This window comes from Salvelinus alpinus, chromosome 17 (assembly GCF_045679555.1).
Source record: "Salvelinus alpinus chromosome 17, SLU_Salpinus.1, whole genome shotgun sequence".
NCBI classification, from domain to species: Eukaryota; Metazoa; Chordata; class Actinopteri; order Salmoniformes; family Salmonidae; genus Salvelinus; species Salvelinus alpinus.
The window spans coordinates 23,644,146-23,665,498 of NC_092102.1; the positions used below are offsets into that span (position 1 = coordinate 23,644,146).

The 21,353-nt window shown below is 46.1% G+C and overlaps 1 protein-coding gene and 1 long non-coding RNA gene across 11 annotated transcripts in view; both read left to right on the top strand.

Annotated features, from left to right (window-relative positions):
• Positions 1 to 21,353, top strand: part of LOC139542554 (ankyrin repeat and SAM domain-containing protein 1A-like) — a 109,508-nt gene that overhangs the window by 57,664 nt on the left and 30,491 nt on the right. For 9 of the 10 annotated variants that reach the window (XM_071348125.1, XM_071348126.1, XM_071348122.1 and 6 more), the window contains 3 exons: positions 6,067 to 6,581; positions 16,662 to 16,706; positions 20,000 to 20,069. In XM_071348125.1, coding sequence (XP_071204226.1) covers positions 6,067 to 6,581; positions 16,662 to 16,706; positions 20,000 to 20,069 — 630 coding nt within the window. The remainder of the gene's footprint in view (positions 1 to 6,066; positions 6,582 to 16,661; positions 16,707 to 19,999; positions 20,070 to 21,353) is intronic. The other variant, XM_071348128.1, reaches the window with a different exon arrangement.
• Positions 6,595 to 11,551, top strand: LOC139542555 (uncharacterized). The gene is made up of 2 exons (XR_011668516.1): positions 6,595 to 10,607; positions 11,272 to 11,551. It is a non-coding gene; the product is annotated as an uncharacterized lncRNA (long non-coding RNA).

Consider the following 21,353-nt stretch of genomic DNA (forward strand, 5'->3'; position numbering starts at 1 on the left):
GATTGGTACGAATTGCAAAAATCACTGAAGTTGGAGACACTCCTCCATCACTAACTTTAAGCGTCAGCTGTCAGAGCAGCTTACCGATCGCTGCAGCTGTACACAGCACATCTGTAAATAGCCCATCCATCCAACTACCTACCTCATTCCCATTTTTGTTTTTGTGTTTCTGCTCATTTGCATATGATTATTTCTACTTGCACATCCTCATCTGCACATATATCACTCCAGTGTAAATTGCTAAATTGTAATTACTTCGTCACTATTGGCCTATTTATTGCCTTACCTCCTTACTTCCTTTGCAGACACTGTGTACAGATTTTTCAATTGTTATTATTGGCTGTATGTTTGTTTATCCCATGTGTAACTCTGTGTTGTTTTTGTCGCATTGCTTTGCTTTATCTTGGCCGGGTCGCAGTTGTAAATGAGAACTTGTTCTCAACTGGGCTACCTGGTTAAATAAAGGTGAAATATAAATTTTTTCAATAAATAAAATGAGGTGCCTTTTGGCTAACTCCAAGCGGGCTGTCATGTGCCTTTTACTGAGGAGTGGCTTAAGTCTGGCCACTCTACCATAAAGGCCTGATTGGTGGAGTGCTGAAGAGATGGTTGTCCTTCTGGAAGGTTCTCCCATCTCCACAGAGGAACTCTGGAGCTCTGTCGGAGTGACCATCGGGTTCTTGGTCACCTCCCTGACCAAGGCCCTTCTCCCTTGATTGCTCCGTTTGGCCGGGCAGCCAGCTCTAAGAAGAGGTGGTTCCAAACTTCTTCCATTTAACAATGATTGATGCCACTGTGTTCTTGGGGACCTTCAATGCTGCAGAACCTTTTTGGTACCCTTCCCCAGATCTATGCCCTCGACACAATCCTGTCTCGGAGCTCTACGGATAATTCCTTAAATAGACAGGTGTGTGCTTTTCCGAGTCTTATCCAGTCAATTGAATTCACCACAAGTGGACTCCAATCAATGTAGAAACAGCTCAATGATGATCAATGGAAACAGGATGCACCTGAGCTCAATTTCAAGTCTCATAGCAAAGGGTCTGAATATTTATGTAAATAAGGTATTTATTTCTGTTTTATTTCTTTTTTCTTTATTAGCAAACATTTCTAAAACCTGTTTTCGGTTTGTCATTATGGGGTATTGTGTGTACATTTACATTTAAGTCATTTAGCAGACGCTCTTATCCAGAGCGACTTACAAATTGGTGCATTCACCTTATGATATCCAGTGGAACAACCACTTTACAATAGTGCATCTAACTCTTTTAAGGGGGGGGTTAGAAGGATTACTTTATCCTATCCTAGGTATTCCTTAAAGAGGTGGGGTTTCAGGTGTCTCCGGAAGGTGGTGATTGACTCCGCTGACCTGGTGTCGTGAGGGAGTTTGTTCCACCATTGGGGTGCCAGAGCAGCGAACAGTTTTGACTGGGCTGAGCGGGAACTGTACTTCCTCAGAGGTAGGGAGGCGAGCAGGCCAGAGGTGGATGAACGCAGTGCCCTTGTTTGGGTGTAGGGCCTGATCAGAGCCTGAAGGTACGGAGGTGCCGTTCCCCTCACAGCTCCGTAGGCAAGCACCATGGTCTTGTAGCGGATGCGAGCTTCAACTGGAAGCCAGTGGAGAGAGCGGAGGAGCGGGGTGACGTGAGAGAACTTGGGAAGGTTGAACACCAGACGGGCTGCGGCGTTCTGGATGAGTTGTAGGGGTTTAATGGCACAGGCAGGGAGCCCAGCCAACAGCGAGTTGCAGTAATCCAGACGGGAGATGACAAGTGCCTGGATTAGGTCTCCCGGGTGGCGCAGTGGTCTAGGGCACTGCATCGCAGTGCTAGCTGCGCCACCAGAGTCTCTGGGTTCACGCCCAGGCTCTGTCGCAGCCGGCCGCAACCGGGAGGTCCGTGGGGCGACGCACAATTGGCATAGCGTCGTCCGGGTTAGGGAGGGTTTGGCCGGTAGGGATATCCTTGTCTCAGTATGTAAAATGTAATAAATTGTATGCACTCTACTGTAAGTCGCTCTGGATAAGAGCGTCTGCTAAATGACTAAAATGTCAAATGTAAATTAGGACCTGCGCCGCTTCCTGTGTGAGGCAGGGTCGTACTCTGCGAATGTTGTAGAGCATGAACCTACAGGAACGGGTCACCGCCTTGATGTTAGTTGAGAACGACAGGGTGTTGTCCAGGATCACGCCAAGGTTCTTAGCACTCTGGGAGGAGGACACAATGGAGTTGTCAACCGTGATGGCGAGATCATGGAACGGGCAGTCCTTCCCCGGGAGGAAGAGCAGCTCTGTCTTGCCGAGGTTCAGCTTGAGGTGGTGATCCGTCATCCACACTGATATGTCTGCCAGACATGCAGAGATGCGATTCGCCACCTGGTTATCAGAAGGGGGAAAGGAGAAGATTAATTGTGTGTCGTCTGCATAGCAATGATAGGAGAGACCATGTGAGGATATGACAGAGCCAAGTGACTTGGTGTATAGCGAGAATAGGAGAGGGCCTAGGACAGAGCCCTGGGGGACACCAGTGGTGAGAGCACGTGGTGCGGAGACAGATTCTCGCCACGCCACCTGGTAGGAGCGACCTGTCAGGTAGGACGCAATCCAAGCGTGGGCCGCGCCGGAGATGCCCAACTCGGAGAGGGTGGAGAGGAGGATCTGATGGTTCACAGTATCAAAGGCAGCCGATAGGTCTAGAAGGATGAGAGCAGAGGAGAGAGAGTTAGCTTTAGCAGTGCGGAGCGCCTCCGTGACACAGAGAAGAGCAGTCTCAGTTGAATGACTAGTCTTGAAACCTGACTGATTTGGATCAAGAAGGTCATTCTGAGAGAGATAGCAGGAGAGCTGGCCAAGGACGGCACGTTCAAGAGTTTTGGAGAGAAAAGAAAGAAGGGATACTGGTCTGTAGTTGTTGACATCGGAGGGATCGAGTGTAGGTTTTTTCAGAAGGGGTGCAACTCTCGCTCTCTTGAAGACGATTGAGGGAAAAATAGTAATTTAATCAATTTTACAATAAGGCTGTAACGTAACAAAATATGGAAAAAGTCAAGGGGTCTGAATACTTTCTGAATGCACTGTATCTGTTTATCGATTTCTACCTGCTGTGGGGACCTGTGGAGAGTAGCCTCTCTGGCCTTGCACTTGGCCAATTGTGAATGACTGGAATTCGGGTGTTCTCCAGAACACACAGACTAGTGAATTTATCTGTCATATGTCACACAATGGATAGTTTACATCAACAATGTCCATTTATAAGGTATTCACCTTCTCGGTCTCTGTCACATAATTATACACATGCATACATAAAAGTTGCCCCTTAACCAATAACCCCAATGGAATCATTTGTTTTCTTCCATTAGGATTGAAGTTAGAATATCAATAGTTTTGCCTCTAGTTCTAAATTGAATTATAACATATGACATACAGAGCTAAGTATGCTCTCCAATCTGAGTAACGAAAAGCAATTTCCCCAGGGCCTGGAAATAAATGGACTTTGGGCCTGCGACATCAAACATAGCAGTAACTGTAGACTTAGCATGACATCACTTTTAAAACTCTCAGCTCACAAGGCCAAATTAAACACACACACACACATGTTCTGTAACCAGTGACCTCATCCCTCCATAAAAGCAGTCTAAATATCCGTTTGTCTTTCATTAGGGGTTACTGTGACTGGCTCATTGTTTCCAGCCCCCGTCAGACCGTTGAATCTTGGGTAGGATAGTAGTCTGGGTCCTGGGGGTTTAAGGAAAGGCTTCCTAGAGCTGGGACAATAAACCGAAAAATGATCGACACCGACCGTACCGATCACTTATCGCAGGCATTTTGCTGATATTGTTCATGACGATAAGTAGCCTGTACTAGAAAAATGTGAAGTTTGAAATGTAATAAGTTCTCTAATATGGGTGATTTGTTTATCTGGTACAATTGATGGCTACAACCATCAAACTAGTAGTAGTAGGTTAAAGGATAATAAAATAAACTGTGGTGCACATTCATTTTACAAACGTATCATTCTATTTATCGATACTGCATCAATTCAGGCATTTTATCACAATTTATAAGGAGTTTTGGCCATATCGCCCAGCTCAGCACAGTGGAGTATTGTTGAAGGGAGCCATAGCGATTCGCTCATTGGGCGTTCACTCTCTCCAGCTTCCAAGGACAGGGTGGGTGTTTGGCTGTGGTCTCTCCATATGTTTATACACCCACACTGCCACACATATCTTTCCTAATTGAGTAGTAGGCAGCTGAGCGTAGATGGGCACAGGGCGTTGGTACTCTGCCTCACTGCAATCGGCCTGTAAGCTAAACAGTGCATATAAATCATAGTGTACCAGCTCCTAGTTGAACTGTATTCATCAACACCCAGCTGACTTACAGGGGGGAGTAACTGTTACTGTTTCCCCTGGACAGATATTAATCTCTAACGCAACAGTTTGAATGACAATGGTATTGGCAACCCTATGTCCTGTTGAGAGAGAATGCTTGGTGTAACTGCAGTCCCGATCTATCTGTCCTCTGTTCTGACGGAAAAACTAAAACAGAGCGACTGGATCACTGCCCCGCTGTTACGTCACTGACACTGTCCCAGTTTCCCTGTCACCAAACACCACGACCCTCTCACCCTGAATGTCAGAGTGGCAGTGAGAACACACACACATACACCCAGGGCAGTACGGCACAGAGCAGCCCCCCACCCTACTCCAACACACAAACACTTACCATGTATCAGACTCCGAAGCCTAATCAGAATTTGGTACAAAGAGTCAGACTTTCGAGTGGATCGAGTGATCCCAGAGTTTCCATTCCCGGAGCTGCAGTCAGCGGCTAGTCAGTCCAGTGTGGGGCTAGTCAGTCCAGTGTGGGGCTAGTCAGTCCAGTGTGGGGCTAGTCAGTCCAGTGTGGGGCTAGTCAGTCCAGTGTGGGGCTAGTCAGTCCAGTGTGGGGCTAGTCAGTCCAGTGTGGGGCTAGTCAGTCCAGTGTGGGGCTAGTCAGTCCAGTGTGGGGCTAGTCAGTCCAGTGTGGGGCTAGTCAGTCCAGTGTGGGGCTAGTCAGTCCAGTGTGGGGCTAGTCAGTCCAGTGTGGGGCTAGTCAGTCCAGTGTGGGGCTAGTCAGTCCAGTGTGGGGCTAGTCAGTCTAGTGTGGGGCTAGTCAGTCCAGTGTGGGGCTAGTCAGTCATACAGCTACAGCTTTGTCTCAACATAGCTCCGGCTCATGAAGTACTAGCTAGCAGGGAGGTACAGAGGGGGGAGCTTGACAGGCAGAAGGGGAACAGATGCACAACCTGGCTCAACTCTCATCCTGTGATTTGATGGCGGAAAAACAGGCTTGGGTGGCAGTAGCTCCTTGGAGAGAGAGTGAGAGAGAGAACCTGTTTTTGTAAGGTAAAAAGTTAATTGTTTTCAACTGAATCAGCTGTACAGAATATGTAAGCAGGGATTGTTTTCATACTATAGCTCAAGGCGGAGGAAGTACGTTCTGTTTGTTCTCATGTTTGTCTGTGTTTTAGTGTGTGTTTTAGTGTGTGTGTGTGTGTGTGTGTGCTCGCACGCACAGTATATGCAGTATGCTTGTTGTCTTGCTCATATCCTGTTTCTTCCTCTGCTGATTTTCTTATGGGATTCCTCAGTGCTGTATCATTTCTGTGGAACCTGACCTCATACAGGGGCTGCTGCTGGTTAGCTCATAGGGATTGAGAGACGGAGAGAGACAGGGATGAAAAGAGTGAATGAACTGCCGAGCATTGAGTAATGTAAAAATCTTCCAAGCACCCAGAGAGATGTCAGATGGCTGAAAGCTGGGATTGGAATTCTGTAACTCTCCAAGTGCTTCAGACAGCATTCTCTAGATCCGCCTCTCCCTCTTTCCCTCTCTCTCATGCCCGTTTGAAAACAATCACCGATCTGTTTCTGGGGCTGTGTGGGCGTTGTTCCTATTAGCCCTGCTAGATATCTCCCCTCAGTCTCAGTCCGGCCTCCTGCCTGCTCGGGTGCACCACTCCTTACTCCCTGCTTCCTCTTCTTTAGTCTCTCCACCTAACTCTTTCTCTCCTCTCTACTCTCCAGATAACTCCTTGCTCGGCCAGGACCTGGTCGCAGTACCTGAAGTGTTCACAGGCCTCCTGCACGGATCCTCGCCCGTCTTTGACTGTCGGGAGGAGTCCATCAGCAGCCTGCCAGGTGGAGTACTGACACAGTCCAGCCAAGGCCAACAGCCGGCGCCAGCTCCAACAGCACCCACCAAAGCAACAGAAGCTCTGCCTCCTCCAAACAATCCAATCAACATGTCTGCCGTCCTGACAGACTGTGACCCCAAAGCTATCTATGCCACCGTGTCCAAGGGGGAGCCCAGGGACAGAGACAGGGACATTGGGTCTGGGGCTGTGCCTGCTGGCAGGATGCGCCCCCCTGGGGATTTGAAGCTGGCTCGCAGCTTTTCCAAGTCGGACTCAGACCTGCTGGTGTCGCCGCCTAGTGAGGAGGAGGGAGGGCTGGGCAGCCGCAGTGAGTCCGTCTCGAACTGCAGCGCAGCCAAAAAGAGGCTGGAGAAGTCGCCCTCGTTCGCCTCTGAATGGGACGAGGTAAGAGCGCAGCCTCACTGTTAGTTTGTTAGATGTTATTATATGGCTGTTGCTGTTGATACAGTTACATGCCCTCTACCATAGAAAGAACTCAAGCCCACCAGCACTATAGGCCAGGAATCAAGGGGGAATTCTATACCATAGTGTCTGAAGTGACTCTAGACCTCATCATGGAGTTTCCAGATAGAGTTGAAGGGGTTAAGCTGTATTTAGCTGCTGTATTTAGCTACCGTCAGGAACATTAGGCATGCATGAGTGATATCCACACAAATCCCTCTCTTTAGCCAAGTTAGCTCTCCTTCATGAAATCATTCATATCTGCCATTTCCTGCCTGAAAACTGCATAATAACCCTGCTGGAATAGGAACCCAGCCCGGTCTATCACTGCAGTAAGTCATCCTGTCGGTGAGAAGATCATTTTCTTGATTTTATATATCCAGCCATTCAGAACTGAAATAGCCTGTCAGAGGGGCAGATAACGAAGAATAAAGAGCCGGGGAGAGAAAGAGAGAGATTAGAAGTGACGAAAAGATGCGGATAAAAACTGAGGAAGAGCGGAAAAAGTAACAGGATAGGCGTAGACAAAAGGTCGGAAAGTGAGAGGAGGAGAGGGCAGGGCCATTGAGCTGCAGCTCTATCCTCCATTCAGGACTGACCCCGGCTCCTCGGGTTGCCATGGCGTTACACTCCAACCTAACCTGAGTTCCCCTGGAGATGGACACACTGTTTATTGAGCTGCCTGGAATACACACACTCTTTCCATTCAGTATTCTAAAATAGAGCCATTTACAATAATTGTTATCCACAACAAATTGTAAATGCATGTAACTGCACCATTATGGCATTTAGAGATGCAATCTGCATGGATCGTTGAATCCACCTTACACTTCCCTCTATTTAGTGATTCAGTATTTAAATTCATTGCAAACTGTCAATGTAACGGCTCCAAATGACTCTATTCCCCTATTTTGTCTGTGGCAGAATTATGCCATGATGCATCTGTGATGCCAGGCAGAGAGAGTAAGCCAACAAGTAGCAGCCTCTACACAGTGACCAGATCACGTTGCTCTGTGGTCAGTTGGTGTTCCTTTACACAACTCTAGAGGTGGGGTCGATATCTCGGCTCATCTTTTCTGTGGTTAGTATGCAGGTGGCCGGTGCAGAGCCTGCCTGTGTGCCCGACCTTGAGTGTCCTGCACAGCAGTAGACTTTTATAATGAACAAAAATATAAACACAACATGTAATGTGTTGGTCCCATCTTTCATGAGCTGAATTAAAAAATCCCGGAAATGTTCCATATGCACAAAAAAGCGTCGTCAAGGTCATTCAGAGGTCACCTAGTAGATGCGGCGTTTTCCAATATCGAGTTACTTCAGTTGACTAACAAGCCTTGTATGCTCTCTCAAAGTTAACAGTCCATTAGAAGATGCGTGGAATGAACTTTGTCCCATTAGCTCAAAGTGTTCTGTCATTCCAGTCACCTCCAGCAGGCTGTATTACGATTATCACTAAGGTTCTTCTTCCTGTAGTGTAGAGCAGTCAGGCCCAAGTGGGTAATGGTCACCAGACTGAAACAGCTTGCTGCTTGAATCTTTAGTTCCCCAGCTGAAACCTTCAGCAATATGAGACTACTGTATAGCCTCCTGATAATACTGTAGCTGCTGTGGCTAGCCTACATTATGAGTGAGACAGGAGTCGGATCAGACACTACGCTGTAATTACCCACCGTTTGATTAACACCTCACCTCATAGGTGTGGAGCTGGGAGATATCATGTGGTCTTTCCAAGAGGCAGGCTGTGAATTAAGTCATATTAAACCTGGGTGGCAGTGATGTAATGTACTTAAGTATAAATACTTTAAAGTACTACTTAAGGAGGTTTTTGGGGTATCTGTACTTTACTATGTATATTTTTTACAACTTTTACTTCACTACATTCCGAAAGAAAAATGTACTTTTTACTCCATATATTTTCCATGGCACCCAAAAGTACTCATTACATTTTGAATGCTTAGCATTACATGAAAATGGTCTAATTCACACACTTATCAAGAGAACATCCCTGGTCATCCCTACTGCCTCTGATCTTGTGGACTCACTAAACGCATGCTTAGTTTGTAAATGATGTCTGAGTGTTGGAGTGTGCCCCTGGCTATCTGTAAATGATGTCTGAGTGTTGGAGTGTGCCCCTGGCTATCTGTAAAAAGAGAAAGGTGCCGTTTGGTTTGCAATGATTTGTACTTTTACTTTTGATACTTACGTATATTTACTTTTACTCAAATACGACAATTGGGTACTTTTTCCACCACTGCTAGGTGGTGATAGGAGGACGCTTCGTTTAGGTTCTCTGTCCTATTGAATGCCCTGATCTGTTTTGAGTTATTGTACCACCTTTTAAGTAGTGGCGTCTTTGGATATCTGTCTTTGACACTTTTCATGTCAAGGTTACCAAAGATCTTAGTTCCTACAGAACCTGACGTGTCCCAGGCAGGCAACACCCATCATTGCCTTCTTGCTTGTGTATGCACAGGCTCCCTGTCACTCTCTCTGTCAACCCCTCAGCCTGCAGTCTGTCAGCTGGTCAGATAGGATCTCTCTTTGTGGTGTGGCAGCCCGAAGAGCTGTTGACAGTTTGCCACACTGTTGACAGTTTGCTCAACCACATAATGCAGAAGCTCTGAGCTGCAGTGTTCAAGATAACAGCTCAGTGCTGCTTTTCAACGCATCACACGGATTAGCATGTAGCCTATGCAAGTTATTTTATGTGGCAAGAAATAATTCATTTTTTTTGCATTTTTGATGTCCTCGTCTTCATGATTATTCATTTACTTTTTAAGTCTATTGAATAGTTAATCAATTTTTCTTTCACTAGGAGTGGGTGGACTATTACTAGGGCTGCGGTTCTCTGTCACCCAGGAAGGGTTGCCCTGGGTTTCAGTACACCTGACACATCACCTATTCTACAGTTTTCTTTGAAAGTGTGCCTAGATGAAAAAGTGAGACATTTTTTTTTGAAAGAGAAGAATATTAAAAATCCTGCAGTACTCTTCAACCTATTGTAGTCCCAGAGGAGCTGGGTTAATATTAATGAGCTCTGAATCTCAGAGATCATTGCTCTGGAGAACTGAAGCACACAGACTGTGCCTCTCTCATATGTTTCTCCTTTCAAGAAAACATCAGTCAGGAAAGTACATTGCACCACACCGTTCATGGAAAATGCATTGCAAATGAAAGCAGCAGGCAGGCAATCTAACAAAGGTTGGTTGTTTTAGAAGCTTCCTTGCCCTTTTGTTTAGTATTTTTACAAGTTTGTGAATAGCCTATCCTCTGAAAGTAGGGCACTTTTTCTTCCCCTTTTCTCTATTGCTGTTTCCTTCCGTCTCTCTCTGTTGCTGTGCGAATGAGAGAAGCAGCCCGGCTAACGGGTGCAGGCGGCCATCTTGCTGGTCACGGCTGGCTGCTCTGGAACACTCTACTGAGCTGTGTGACAGCATGTGGGCGAGGGGTCCCAGGACACCAAAAAAGCTATTTCTTTGTGTGTCTGGGTCTGCTAACTCTTCCTTTTGTTACACCCTCTTCTCTTTCTCACACTCACACTCGCATACGCACACACACAACTATAGCCTGCCTCTACTTGCGAGGAGACAAGGAGATTTGACTTGCATGAGGTCTTGGCCTACGTGCCTGCATTTAAGGGTGCGTGTGTCTGTTATGCTGTGTGTGTCAGGGTGTGTGTCAGGGTGGGTGTGTGTGTGTCAGGGTGGGTGGGTGTGTGTGCTTGTGTTTAAGGCGCATGCTAATGCAGGTTTGTCTCGGTCTTGGGATCAGATTGAACATGACAATCCAGGGGGCACATTGTGTGGGCCAGTTAGAGTAGACCCACAGATGGGAGGGGAGAGAGAAAGAGAGAGAGACGTATTGACACACTAGAGAAGAGAGGGCAGTCATCTAACAGCCCACTTCACTTTTGCTTCGTTTTCTGTCCCGCTCCCCACGGATCCAATAACCACTATGAAGCCAGCCTTTGTGAGTATCAATTATCTGATTTACACAGCGCAGCTCATAAGTCTTTTCATTTACCTGCCATTAATGGGGTTGATAAATTGTGTTGTGTAGATCTTTCTTTAAAGGGCCAATCAGCAGTTATAACAAAAACAAAGTCTCCCCACCACTGTTTCAGTAAAAAGCTGAGTGATGGGGCTGGAGAAATGTGATCACTCTCAAATTCATAGAAATTCATGGATGCAAGGATTGACCATCCATAATATCAAAAAGATTGGTGTTTGTTTACAAACATTGGAGTAAAACAGGCTTATATTTTGGGTTCTCATGGAGTATGATAGTTGAACTAATGCCTCATGAGGCATTTATAAGTTATATTCTTCAAGAATCAATGAGTATATATAATTCATTTATAAGTCTAAAAATGGATGTAGCAAATGCTGATTGCCCCCTTAAGGATAGGCCTAGTTTCCAGATAAATATTTGCTTTTGCATTTCATTTACTTGAAATTGGAGTATAAAATGGGAAAAGCAAACGAGAACTTTAAAGGTTTATTTTCTGTGGCATTTTAAACTCCACAGGCTGTGTTTTGGGATTATATCCATGTTGCTATGATATTGTTCTGCATCTGTTGGCATGTTAAATGTAAACTCTGGTTGTTTAGTGATGGTTAAGCTCTTTTCACAGACTCTCTGTGTGCCTGAGATGAGAGCGTTGGAGACCCTGGATGATAAGAGCGTTGAATCCCTCATGCTGTGTGGGACATGCTGCTCAGATCAAACCCAACTCTATATGGTGTGTCATCACTGGGGGTGGCCAGCGGGGGACACTGTACACTAACATATTGCTCACCATATGTTTGCTGGAATGGACAAGAGAGAGTGATGAGGAAAGTTTAGATCATCATGGAAATAAAAATGCTGAAAACAAATTGGCTCCCTATTTAAAAATAAACAGAAGTACTAGAGTTTTGTTGCGGGTACATCTCATGGAAAATAATATTGCAATATTGTCGAGATGATACGATATATCGTCAAAAATAATATCCCGATATGTAACTATCGGTTTTCTTTCCCCCATCACTACTATAGATGTAGGCTATAGAACAGACAATCCTCTGAAGATATTGAACGGACTTCACCTCTTTGCTGGAGGATAGAGAGGCCTCCGTTCTCCTCTTTCTCTTTTTTTAGTTTGGACCATGTTTGGGAGTTGTCCTCTGTAGTTGGATTCCATTCTGTTGTGCAGATTTGAGCTTCAGAGTAGAGGCCATCACGGGGCCAAAAAGTTGGATCCGTTCTGAAATGGACATGGGGCTTTCCCATCCGGACCCAATATGCTTTCCCATCCGGATCCAAGAACATTGAGACCTGGTCGGATCCAGACCTGGTCCTCTCCGATCCGGAAGCAGCAGAAAATAACATGTTTTAAGCTACTTTATTAACCGGAGCTGATAAAGCGCCAGGGAAAGGAGATAGAGAGGGGTGACGCTCTAGCAGGAGCCATGCTGTTTGTGTAGGCTACCGGGAGTGTGAGCAAGTGACACGGAGAACAGGAGGGAGGTGAGAGACAGCAACCAACCAAGCCGACTTGCGCCATAGTAGACTAATAGCTGCCATAGTGGATGATAAATAACCTAGCTATGATTATGTGGTACCTGTCTTGACTGCATCAAACCAGGAGAAGCTAGTTAAGCTTCTCCTGGTTAGAAACATCAACTCCATTCAGAATATAATGTAGCAGCCTATCTGTTGGCTCTGGGTTGTTGTAGTCTATCCTTCCCTTTTAACTTTTAATTCCATCTTCCATTGATTTAGATATCTCCCAACTTTTGCCCCACACGGAGGCTCTATGACTGTAGCCTATTGCTGCTTTGACTTATGATTGGCCAACAAAAGCAAAAATCAGCAGCATACATGATACAATTTCTCTCTTTACTGCAGCAGTCACGTTCGGATCTATATGGGTCCTTCCAGACAAGTAAGTTAAAATTACACATACCCGAGACTAATGACAATCAAAACAGATCTGACCCAGACCCGTGACATTATTTAGAACAAGGGACCGGACCTACTCGGGTCCCGGATCGGTTCTCGGGTGTTCGGGTACAGGTGGATAGGTAAGTTTGATATTACTGCACTGTTGGCGCCAGAAACACAAACATTTCGCTGCATCTGCAAATCTGTGAACGCGACCAATAAACTTGAATTTGATTTTGATTTGACATTGGAATGAACTGTTCTACCGTGATATATCAAGTGCTCTGGGGACTGCTGATAGCTGCTGTGCGCATGCATCAATGTAGTCTAGAGGGGGTTGTCTTTGTGTTCAGGCTCTCTGATTGGTCTCTCCTCTCTGCTCTCTCTCCCTCTTCTCTCTTTCTCCATTTTTTTTATTTGCATCACTCTGACCAACCCCCTTCCCACCTGGTAGCAAACCCCCTTCCTCCTTAGCTGTTGACCTTTAACACTGTGCTGACCTCTGACCCATGGTCATTCTATCAGGCAGATGCTGCTCATAGAGACTAGAGCCCATCACAATGGGAGACTCTCTAGGTCTATGTATGGATTCAATCTGTAAAACCCCACACTGCTCTGCAGCTCTCGTTCTTCTTCGCGGATATTAACTCTCTCTAGTCTGTGCTGTGTTTCGCCATGAGTATCTGTCCCAGTGAGAAGCCATCTTGGTCGTGTGTTGGTCTATAAGCTCTACCTTGAGGAACCAGAAGGCTGTTATATCCACAGCTCAGATCAGGATTTATTTACTCAACCTTTCACAGTATATTAGACCTGCCTGTCAAGGCCTGCAGCCTCTAAAGTGGATTGGAACAGTTATTCCCCTCTTTACCATATACAATTTCTATTTTGGATTGAGGGAATCGAAATCCCCAGGTTGAATCAAATCAAACTTTATTTGCCACATGCTCCCTTAACCAACAGTGCAGTTCAAGAAGAAAATATTTACCAAGTAGACTGAAATAAAAAGTAATAATATAAGTAACACAATAACGAGGCTATATACATGGGGCACCGGTACCGAGTCAGTACAGTCAGTTCAGGGGTACAGGCTAGTTGAGGTAATCTGTACATGTAGGTGGGAGAGAAGTGACTATGCATAGGTAACAAACAAACAGCGAGTAGCAGCAGTGTACAAGAGGGGGTGGGGAGGTGTCAATGTAAATTGTCTGGTTGTGATTTGTATTAATTGTTCATTAGTCTTATGTCTTGGGGGTAGAAGCTGTTGAGGAGCCTTTTGGTCCTAGACTTGGAGCTCCGATACCGCGTGCCGTGCGGTAGCAGAGAAAACAGTCTATGACTTGGGTGACTGGAGTGGTGCTAGCACAGACTGCACACACTTATTTGTGTGTGTGTGTGTTTAGGAGCTCAGCTTGGTGTGTCTACATCTGTGTGATATCACCAATCACTGCTATTTGCACCTTGGGGGCCTCATGCTGGAGGGGGGTGTCAGGGTGATGTCCTGCGGCTGAAGGGAGGAGATAGATTGCAGATTCCTTCGTAAGAGCCAAGGGTGTAGCATGACATTAGTCCAGCACTTTCCCCTGAGAGCCACAGCTCCTAGACAGATTACCAGTGTACAGTACAGCCACTCAGACAGAGACAGAGGCTGCCGGGGTCTATTGTCCAACACTGCTCATTACTAGGAACTGATGACACTCCCAAGGTTTTATTCTCAGGGAAACACAGAGCCTGGAGCCCTTAATGACGCCACAGTCCTCTCATCTTTATCTGGGCAGGCTACAGTTAGAGCTTTGTGTATCCACTTTACAGCATTCCTCCACAGGGTGATTTTAATAACCTCTCCTGTTAATTACAACATAAGGGCTGGAAGGGAAGACATTTTACAGTGAAGCCAATGATACCATGGACAACGTTTGTTATAAACACGAGTGAGAAAATACATTTTGCGCTAACTATAAATAGATATTTGGAAAATGCAGTGTGTCCTTTTGAATAATAGCCTACAACAATGTTAATGTCCTTATTTGGGGCGGCAGGGTAGCCTAGTGGTTAGAGCGTTGGACTAGTAACCGAAAGGTTGCAAGTTCAAATCCCCGAGCTGACAAGGTACAAATCTGTCGTTCTGCCCCTGAACAGGCAGTTAACCCACTGTTCCTAGGCCGTCATTGAAAATAAGAATTTGTTCTTAACTGACTTGCCTAGTTAAATAAAAAGGTAAAATTAAAAAAATATATAAAAAAAATTACCCTTTCCTGTCTTTTATCCAGTATGAATAATGGTTATTTCTCATTACCAGCACTCCTCTATCCCGAGTAAGTTCTATATAATAACCCTGTCCCGTTTGAAAATAAATATCACCGTCCATGAGTGTCAAGATGGTTCATTGGATTCACATTCATGAACACATACATAGCCGATCTATCTGCAGAGATTGGTTTCCCATCAGCATGGCGATATACAATGGGAGGAGGGTCCTGTCGTTCCGTGCTGTGTACATTGTGAAGATATCAATGCCGGCGCCACGGAGCGGACGACTTCATGAGGAGGGAGGGGCAGAGAGAACAGAGGGGGATCAAAAAAGCTCAGTGAACCCCTCTTTCCCCCCCTATTCCACAGGCTAACCCCTCTTGTCCCCCTTCTTTTGAGCATGCATCTGCCTCATCCTTAGTGAGCACACAGAGAGGAGTGCCAGTATGGAGGTTGCCAGCTATGGAGACGCAGCAGATGATGATGGGAAGTTTAGTCCCCGCTCTTTCAAATCACCTGACTGAGTCAGCCAGCGTGTCGCTAGCTGTCATAAAAAGTCCCAAGCTGTCGCTTGTGTTTCTGTTCATGATTGTTATGCTCTTCACATGTTTATTTGTCAGCAGAGCCTTTAGCTGCAGTATTGTTGTTTTTCTGACACCTGGAGTGTAAAAAGAGAGCCATCTCGGATGGTTTGTGAGTGTGTTAAAGCTGTTTATGATCTGTCTAGGGTGACGGTGAGGCTGATTATTGTTCTGTATGGACTGTGTTGCTCCTCAGTGTAGGGTGTTAGAATTGGGAGATAGAGATGAGAGAGAAAGGGATCAAAGTCACTTCTATCTTTCACACTGCATTGAAGTGAAAATGCAGTGTCTTCCATGCAGGTAATCAGGATTAACTTTGAAAATGAATAATGGAAAAGATAAGTTCAGAAGAGTAATACCGCCCACATGCTACAGCTCTTTAAATGATCAGCAGGATGGCTGTATGATGCCGGTTCATAGTTTACAAAATGGTTTTGATGCTGTAATGACCTAATATGCATTAAGACCTTAAACAGCCGGGCATCGCTCGTCAACAAAGTACTCTCACAATTGCAGTTCAGTTTTTGATGCAGGATGTTCTTTTCTTTTTTTCTTTTTTTTCTTTCTTTCTTTATTTAAATTTTACCCCGTTTTCTCCCCAATTTCGTAGTATCCAATTGTTAGTAGTTACTATCTTGTCTCATCGCTATAACTCCCGTACGGGCTCGGGAGAGACGAAGGTCGAAAGCCATGCGTCCTCCGAAACACAACCCAACCAAGCCGCACTGCTTCTTAACACAGCGCGCATCCAACCCAGAAGCCAGCCACACCAATGAGTCGGAGGAAACACCGTGCACCTGGCGACCTGGTTAGCGTGCACTGCGCCAGACCCGCCACAGGAGTCGCTAGTGCGCGATGAGACAAGGATATCCCTACCGGCCAAACCCTCCCTAACCCGGACGACGCTAGGCCAATTGTGCGTCGCCCCATGGACCTCCCGGTCGCGGCCGGCTGCGACTCTGGGCTCGAACCCAGAGTCTCTGGTGGCACAGCTAGCACTGCGATGCAGTGCCCTAGACCACTGCACCACCCGGGAGGCCCTGCAGGGCCCTAGACCACTGCACCACCCGGGAGGCCCTGCAGGATGTTCTTTTCAATGAGGACCTTTGCTAAGGCCATAAGGGATTTTTGTTTTATGTTTTCCATTTTTAGGGTTGTTCATGTCGGGAGACTGGTCTGGTTTCACACATTTTGCACTGCTGGGCCCAAAATGATTTGTGGATAGAAATGAATATGTGAAAATTAAAACAACCTGACACTCTCTCAGCAGATGCCTCCCACACTACCTCTTCTGAGATCTCAGTCCCTTGAAAGTGTAAGAGTGCACGTCCTTCATACATCTTCTGGTCCTCTTCTCTTTCTGTGGTGGGGCCGTCCTCTTCTTCTTTTTGATGGAGGTGAATAGGACTTCTTTTTGGGAAGAACCTTTTTGGGGATACTCTTGTAACTCATCAGTCTAACCTGTAGTCTGTTGTTCACTGCTTTGTATGCAAGGCAAGCAACCTAGTGAGTGGGATTCCTCAAAGTATACCTGTGCTCAATTGCTAGACATTTCGTATTCACCTTGTTTTATTGCGCCCATCGCTGTTAGCTACATCTTCCCATGATGATTGAACAGTTGTCACTCTCAACACTAATTTCCACTCTTATCTTTTTGCTGGGAATAATGAATGGCCTCAAGTGTCAAACTGGCCAAGGTATCCAATTAAAATGATTTCCAAGGTAGTCTTCTCCTGTGGGGCTAATGCATCACTCTCCTCTTCCACTGTAAGGTTACATAAGAGGCCAGGCCGGGTTCTTTGTGCTTTGACCTGAGAAACTGACAATCACCTTTGTACAAACTCGGAAAAAGCACATATAATCAACGTCCATTATTCTGGTCTAATGTGTATAATTTGGGATAACTCCCCCCTCTTATTTCAATTAGTCTACTGTAGTGGTAGAGAGCAGTAGATGGTCGTTTTGTACCTCGAGGCAGCATGAAGTCTCAACCAGAGGTGAAATCAGACAATATGTTGACGTGATCTCAGAGAGAGGGGGGGATCAGACAGTATGTTGACGTGATCTCTGAGAGAGGGGGGGTCAGACAGTATGCTGACGTGATCTCTGAGAGAGGGGGGGATCAGACAGTATGTGGACGTGATCTCTGAGAGAGGGGGGGATCAGACAGTATGTTGATGTGATCTCTGAGAGAGGGGGGATCAGACAGTATGTTGATGTGATCTCTGAGAGAGGGGGGCTCAGACAATATGCTGACGTGATCTCTGAGAGAGGGGATCAGACAATATGCTGAAGTGATCTGAGAGGGGGGGATCAGACAATATGCTGAAGTGATCTGAGAGAGGGGGGGGGGGATCAGACAATATGCTGACGTGATCTCTGAGAGAGGGGGGGGATCAGACAATATGCTGACGTGATCTCTGAGAGAGGGGGGCTCAGACAATATGCTGACGTGATCTCTGAGAGAGAGGGGATCAGACAATATGCTGAAGTGATCTGAGAGGGGGGGGATCAGACAATATGCTGAAGTGATCTGAGAGGGGGGGATCAGACAATATGCTGAAGTGATCTGAGAGAGGGGGGGGGGATCAGACAATATGCTGACGTGATCTCTGAGAGAGGGGGGGGATCAGACAGTATGTTGATGTGATCTCTGAGAGAGGGGGGCTCAGACAATATGCTGACGTGATCTCTGAGAGAGGGGATCAGACAATATGCTGAAGTGATCTGAGAGGGGGGATCAGACAATATGCTGAAGTGATCTGAGAGAGGGGGGGGGGATCAGACAATATGCTGACGTGATCTCAGAGAGGGGGGGGGATCAGACAATATGCTGACGTGATCTCTGAGAGAGGGGGGCTCAGACAATATGCTGACGTGATCTCTGAGAGAGAGGGGATCAGACAATATGCTGAAGTGATCTGAGAGGGGGGGGATCAGACAATATGCTGAAGTGATCTGAGAGGGGGGGATCAGACAATATGCTGAAGTGATCTGAGAGAGGGAGGGGGGGGATCAGACAATATGCTGACGTGATCTCTGAGAGAGGGGGGGGATCAGACAATATGCTGACGTGATCTCTGAGAGAGAGGGGATCAGACAATATGCTGAAGTGATCTGAGAGGGGGGGGATCAGACAATATGCTGAAGTGATCTCTGAGAGAGGGGGGATCAGACAATATGCTGAAGTGATCTGAGAGGGGGGGATCAGACAATATGCTGAAGTGATCTCTGAGAGAGGGGGGGATCAGACAATATGCTGAAGTGATCTCTGAGAGAGGAGGGATCAGAACCGGCATCTGACCTCTCACATTGATGCAGTCTAAAAGAATAGAGAGGGCTCTTCCATAAAGTGCTTTAGGCAACTAAATTCCATTGCTTTTAAATTTTTTGCCTTTTTCTTTACTACTGTGCAAAAGAACTGTTGATATTTGACCGCATCATCAAACACAAGGATTTTCACATCAAAACCATAAAATGAGTCCTGTGTGAAATGACTTCTCTCATTGAAAGTGATCACAGATCACTGATAAAATGAAGTGTCAGTCGTGAAATAACCATCCGTTCCAAACTATGAAAAAGGGGCCTCATGTAGGAAAAGAGTCTGTCTCTCATGACAGAGCACATATATCCTGTATGGTGGAGATGAAAGTGTTTGGCTGACAGCTCTGACAGCAGTCTTTGTTGGCCCTCCTCTGTCCCCATCCCAGGGCCGGGCCTGGAGGAGGGCGGGCTGTGACAGTGGTCTGTGGTGTGTGTGACAGGTGTAATCTCCCTGCTGTACGGTCCACTGCTGCTGTTTCTTCGCTGTGCTGCTGAATGGGTGTCAAGAGATGGCTTTGGGGGTGTCTGCGTGGGGGTGTGTGGGTTTGCTTTCATGTGCATGGGTGAATTATCTGTGTACCCGTGTATCATCTCTGTAGTATAGGGGGATGATGCATGAGATGGGGAAGGTGTGTACTGTGTGTGTCAGAGGCATGCTCAGTTGTGGTATATTCAGTAACAAGTCTCTCTTGGGTTTGCATGTATCGCCTGGTGGTGGTCATATTGTGGTCTATTGTAAATTTACAAAGCAGACAGCAGAAAACCCAAAGGTCCCAGACGTAGGGAAATAAAACCATCAACTTTAAGATGCAACCCCAGTTCCCATCTGATTCAGTTTGTCATTAATTACTAGAATGCTGTAATATTAAGCCTAGCTACATTGTTACATTGTTTTGACTGCAGGCTGCAAAGACTTGAAATGAAGTTAACCAGGCTACACAGTAGTCCCTCTAAAAATACAGTTGTAACATGATACACACATAGTCATTTTGTATCAATTCTTACTAACAGGTCTATATTTTGGTTAGCCAATTCTCTTCACACAGCCCCCAGGCCTCAGTCTGGCCAGCAAGATTGTACATTATTTGTCTACCATTAAATTAAGTGTTCAGTGTTTATGTGAAGTCATGAAAGCCAAGTTCTGCTTTGATAAGGGTTCATTGTGGGCTACTGTACTGCGGTGTTGAGGTTCAGTGCATGGGGGTAACTCTTGTCCCCTTGGTGGTGAGAGGTGTGGCAGCCATCTTGTCTTTTCCTCTGACACTACTCTGTTCCCCTCCTCAGATTGAGAAGATCATGACGTTGATTGGAGCAGGCATTGATTTCTCTAGAGACCAGCAGTACTCTACCCCAGGTAAGATGAGTCCCTCAACCTAAGCATTTTACGTGACTAAAGATATTATAATAGCATATGCAATTCATCCACTTATTCCACTTAGTGAAGATGGTACAGGTAAAATTTCCCCTGTCACTTTTATTTAAGAACATCCATACTTAAATTCCCTGCTCTGTTATTGGAAACTGGATTTTCAAGTAAGCCTATTCTAATATCCACTACATGACTAAAAGTATGTGGACACCTACCTGTTCATCAAACATCTCATTCCAAAATCATGGGCATTAATATGGAGTTGGTCCCCCTTTGCTGCTCTAACAGCCTCCACTCTTCTGGGAAGGCTTTCCACTAGATGTTGGAACATTGCTGCGGGGACTTGCTTCCATTCATCCACAAGAGCATTAGTGAGGTTGGGTACTGATGTTGGGCGATTAGGCCTGGCTCGTAGTCGGCGTTCCAATTTATCCCAAAGGTGTTCGATGGGGTTGATTTCAGGGCTCTGTGCAGGCCAGTCAAGTCCTTCCACACCGATCTCGACAAACCATTTGTGTATGGACCTCACTTTGTGCATGGGGGCATTGTCATGCTGAAACAGGAAAGGGCCTTCCACAAACTATTGCCACAAAGTTGGAAGCACAGAATCGTCAAGAATGTCATTGAATACTGTAGTGTTAAGATTTCCCTTCACTGGAACTAAGGGGCCTAGCCCAAACCATGAAAAACAGCCCCAGACCATTATTCCTCCTCCACCAAACTTTACAGTTGTTCTACTGGCATCTGCCAAACCCAGATTCATCCGTTGGACTGTCAGATGGTGAAGCATGATTCATCACTCTAGAGAACGTGTTTCCACTGCTCCAGAGTCCAATGGCGGCGAGTTTTACACCACTCCAGCCGACACTTGGCCATGGAAACCCATTTCATGAAGCTCCCGGCAAACAGTTCTTGTGCTGACGTTGCTTCCAGAGGCAGTTTGGAACTTGGTAGTGAGTGTTGCAACCCGAGGACAGGCGATTTTCACGAGCTACGCGCTTCAGCACTCGGCGGTCCCGTTCTCTGTGCTTGTGTGGCCAACCACTTCGCGACTGAGCCGTTGTTGCTCCTAGATGTTTCCACTTCACAATATCACTTACAATTGACCGGGGTAGCTCTAGCAGGGCAGAAATTTGACAAACTGACTTGTTGGAAAGGTAGCATCCTATGATGGTGCCAAGTTGAAAGTCACTGAGCTCTTCAGTAAGGCCATTCTACTGACAATGTCCCTATGGAGATTGCATGGCTGTGTGCTCGATTATATACACC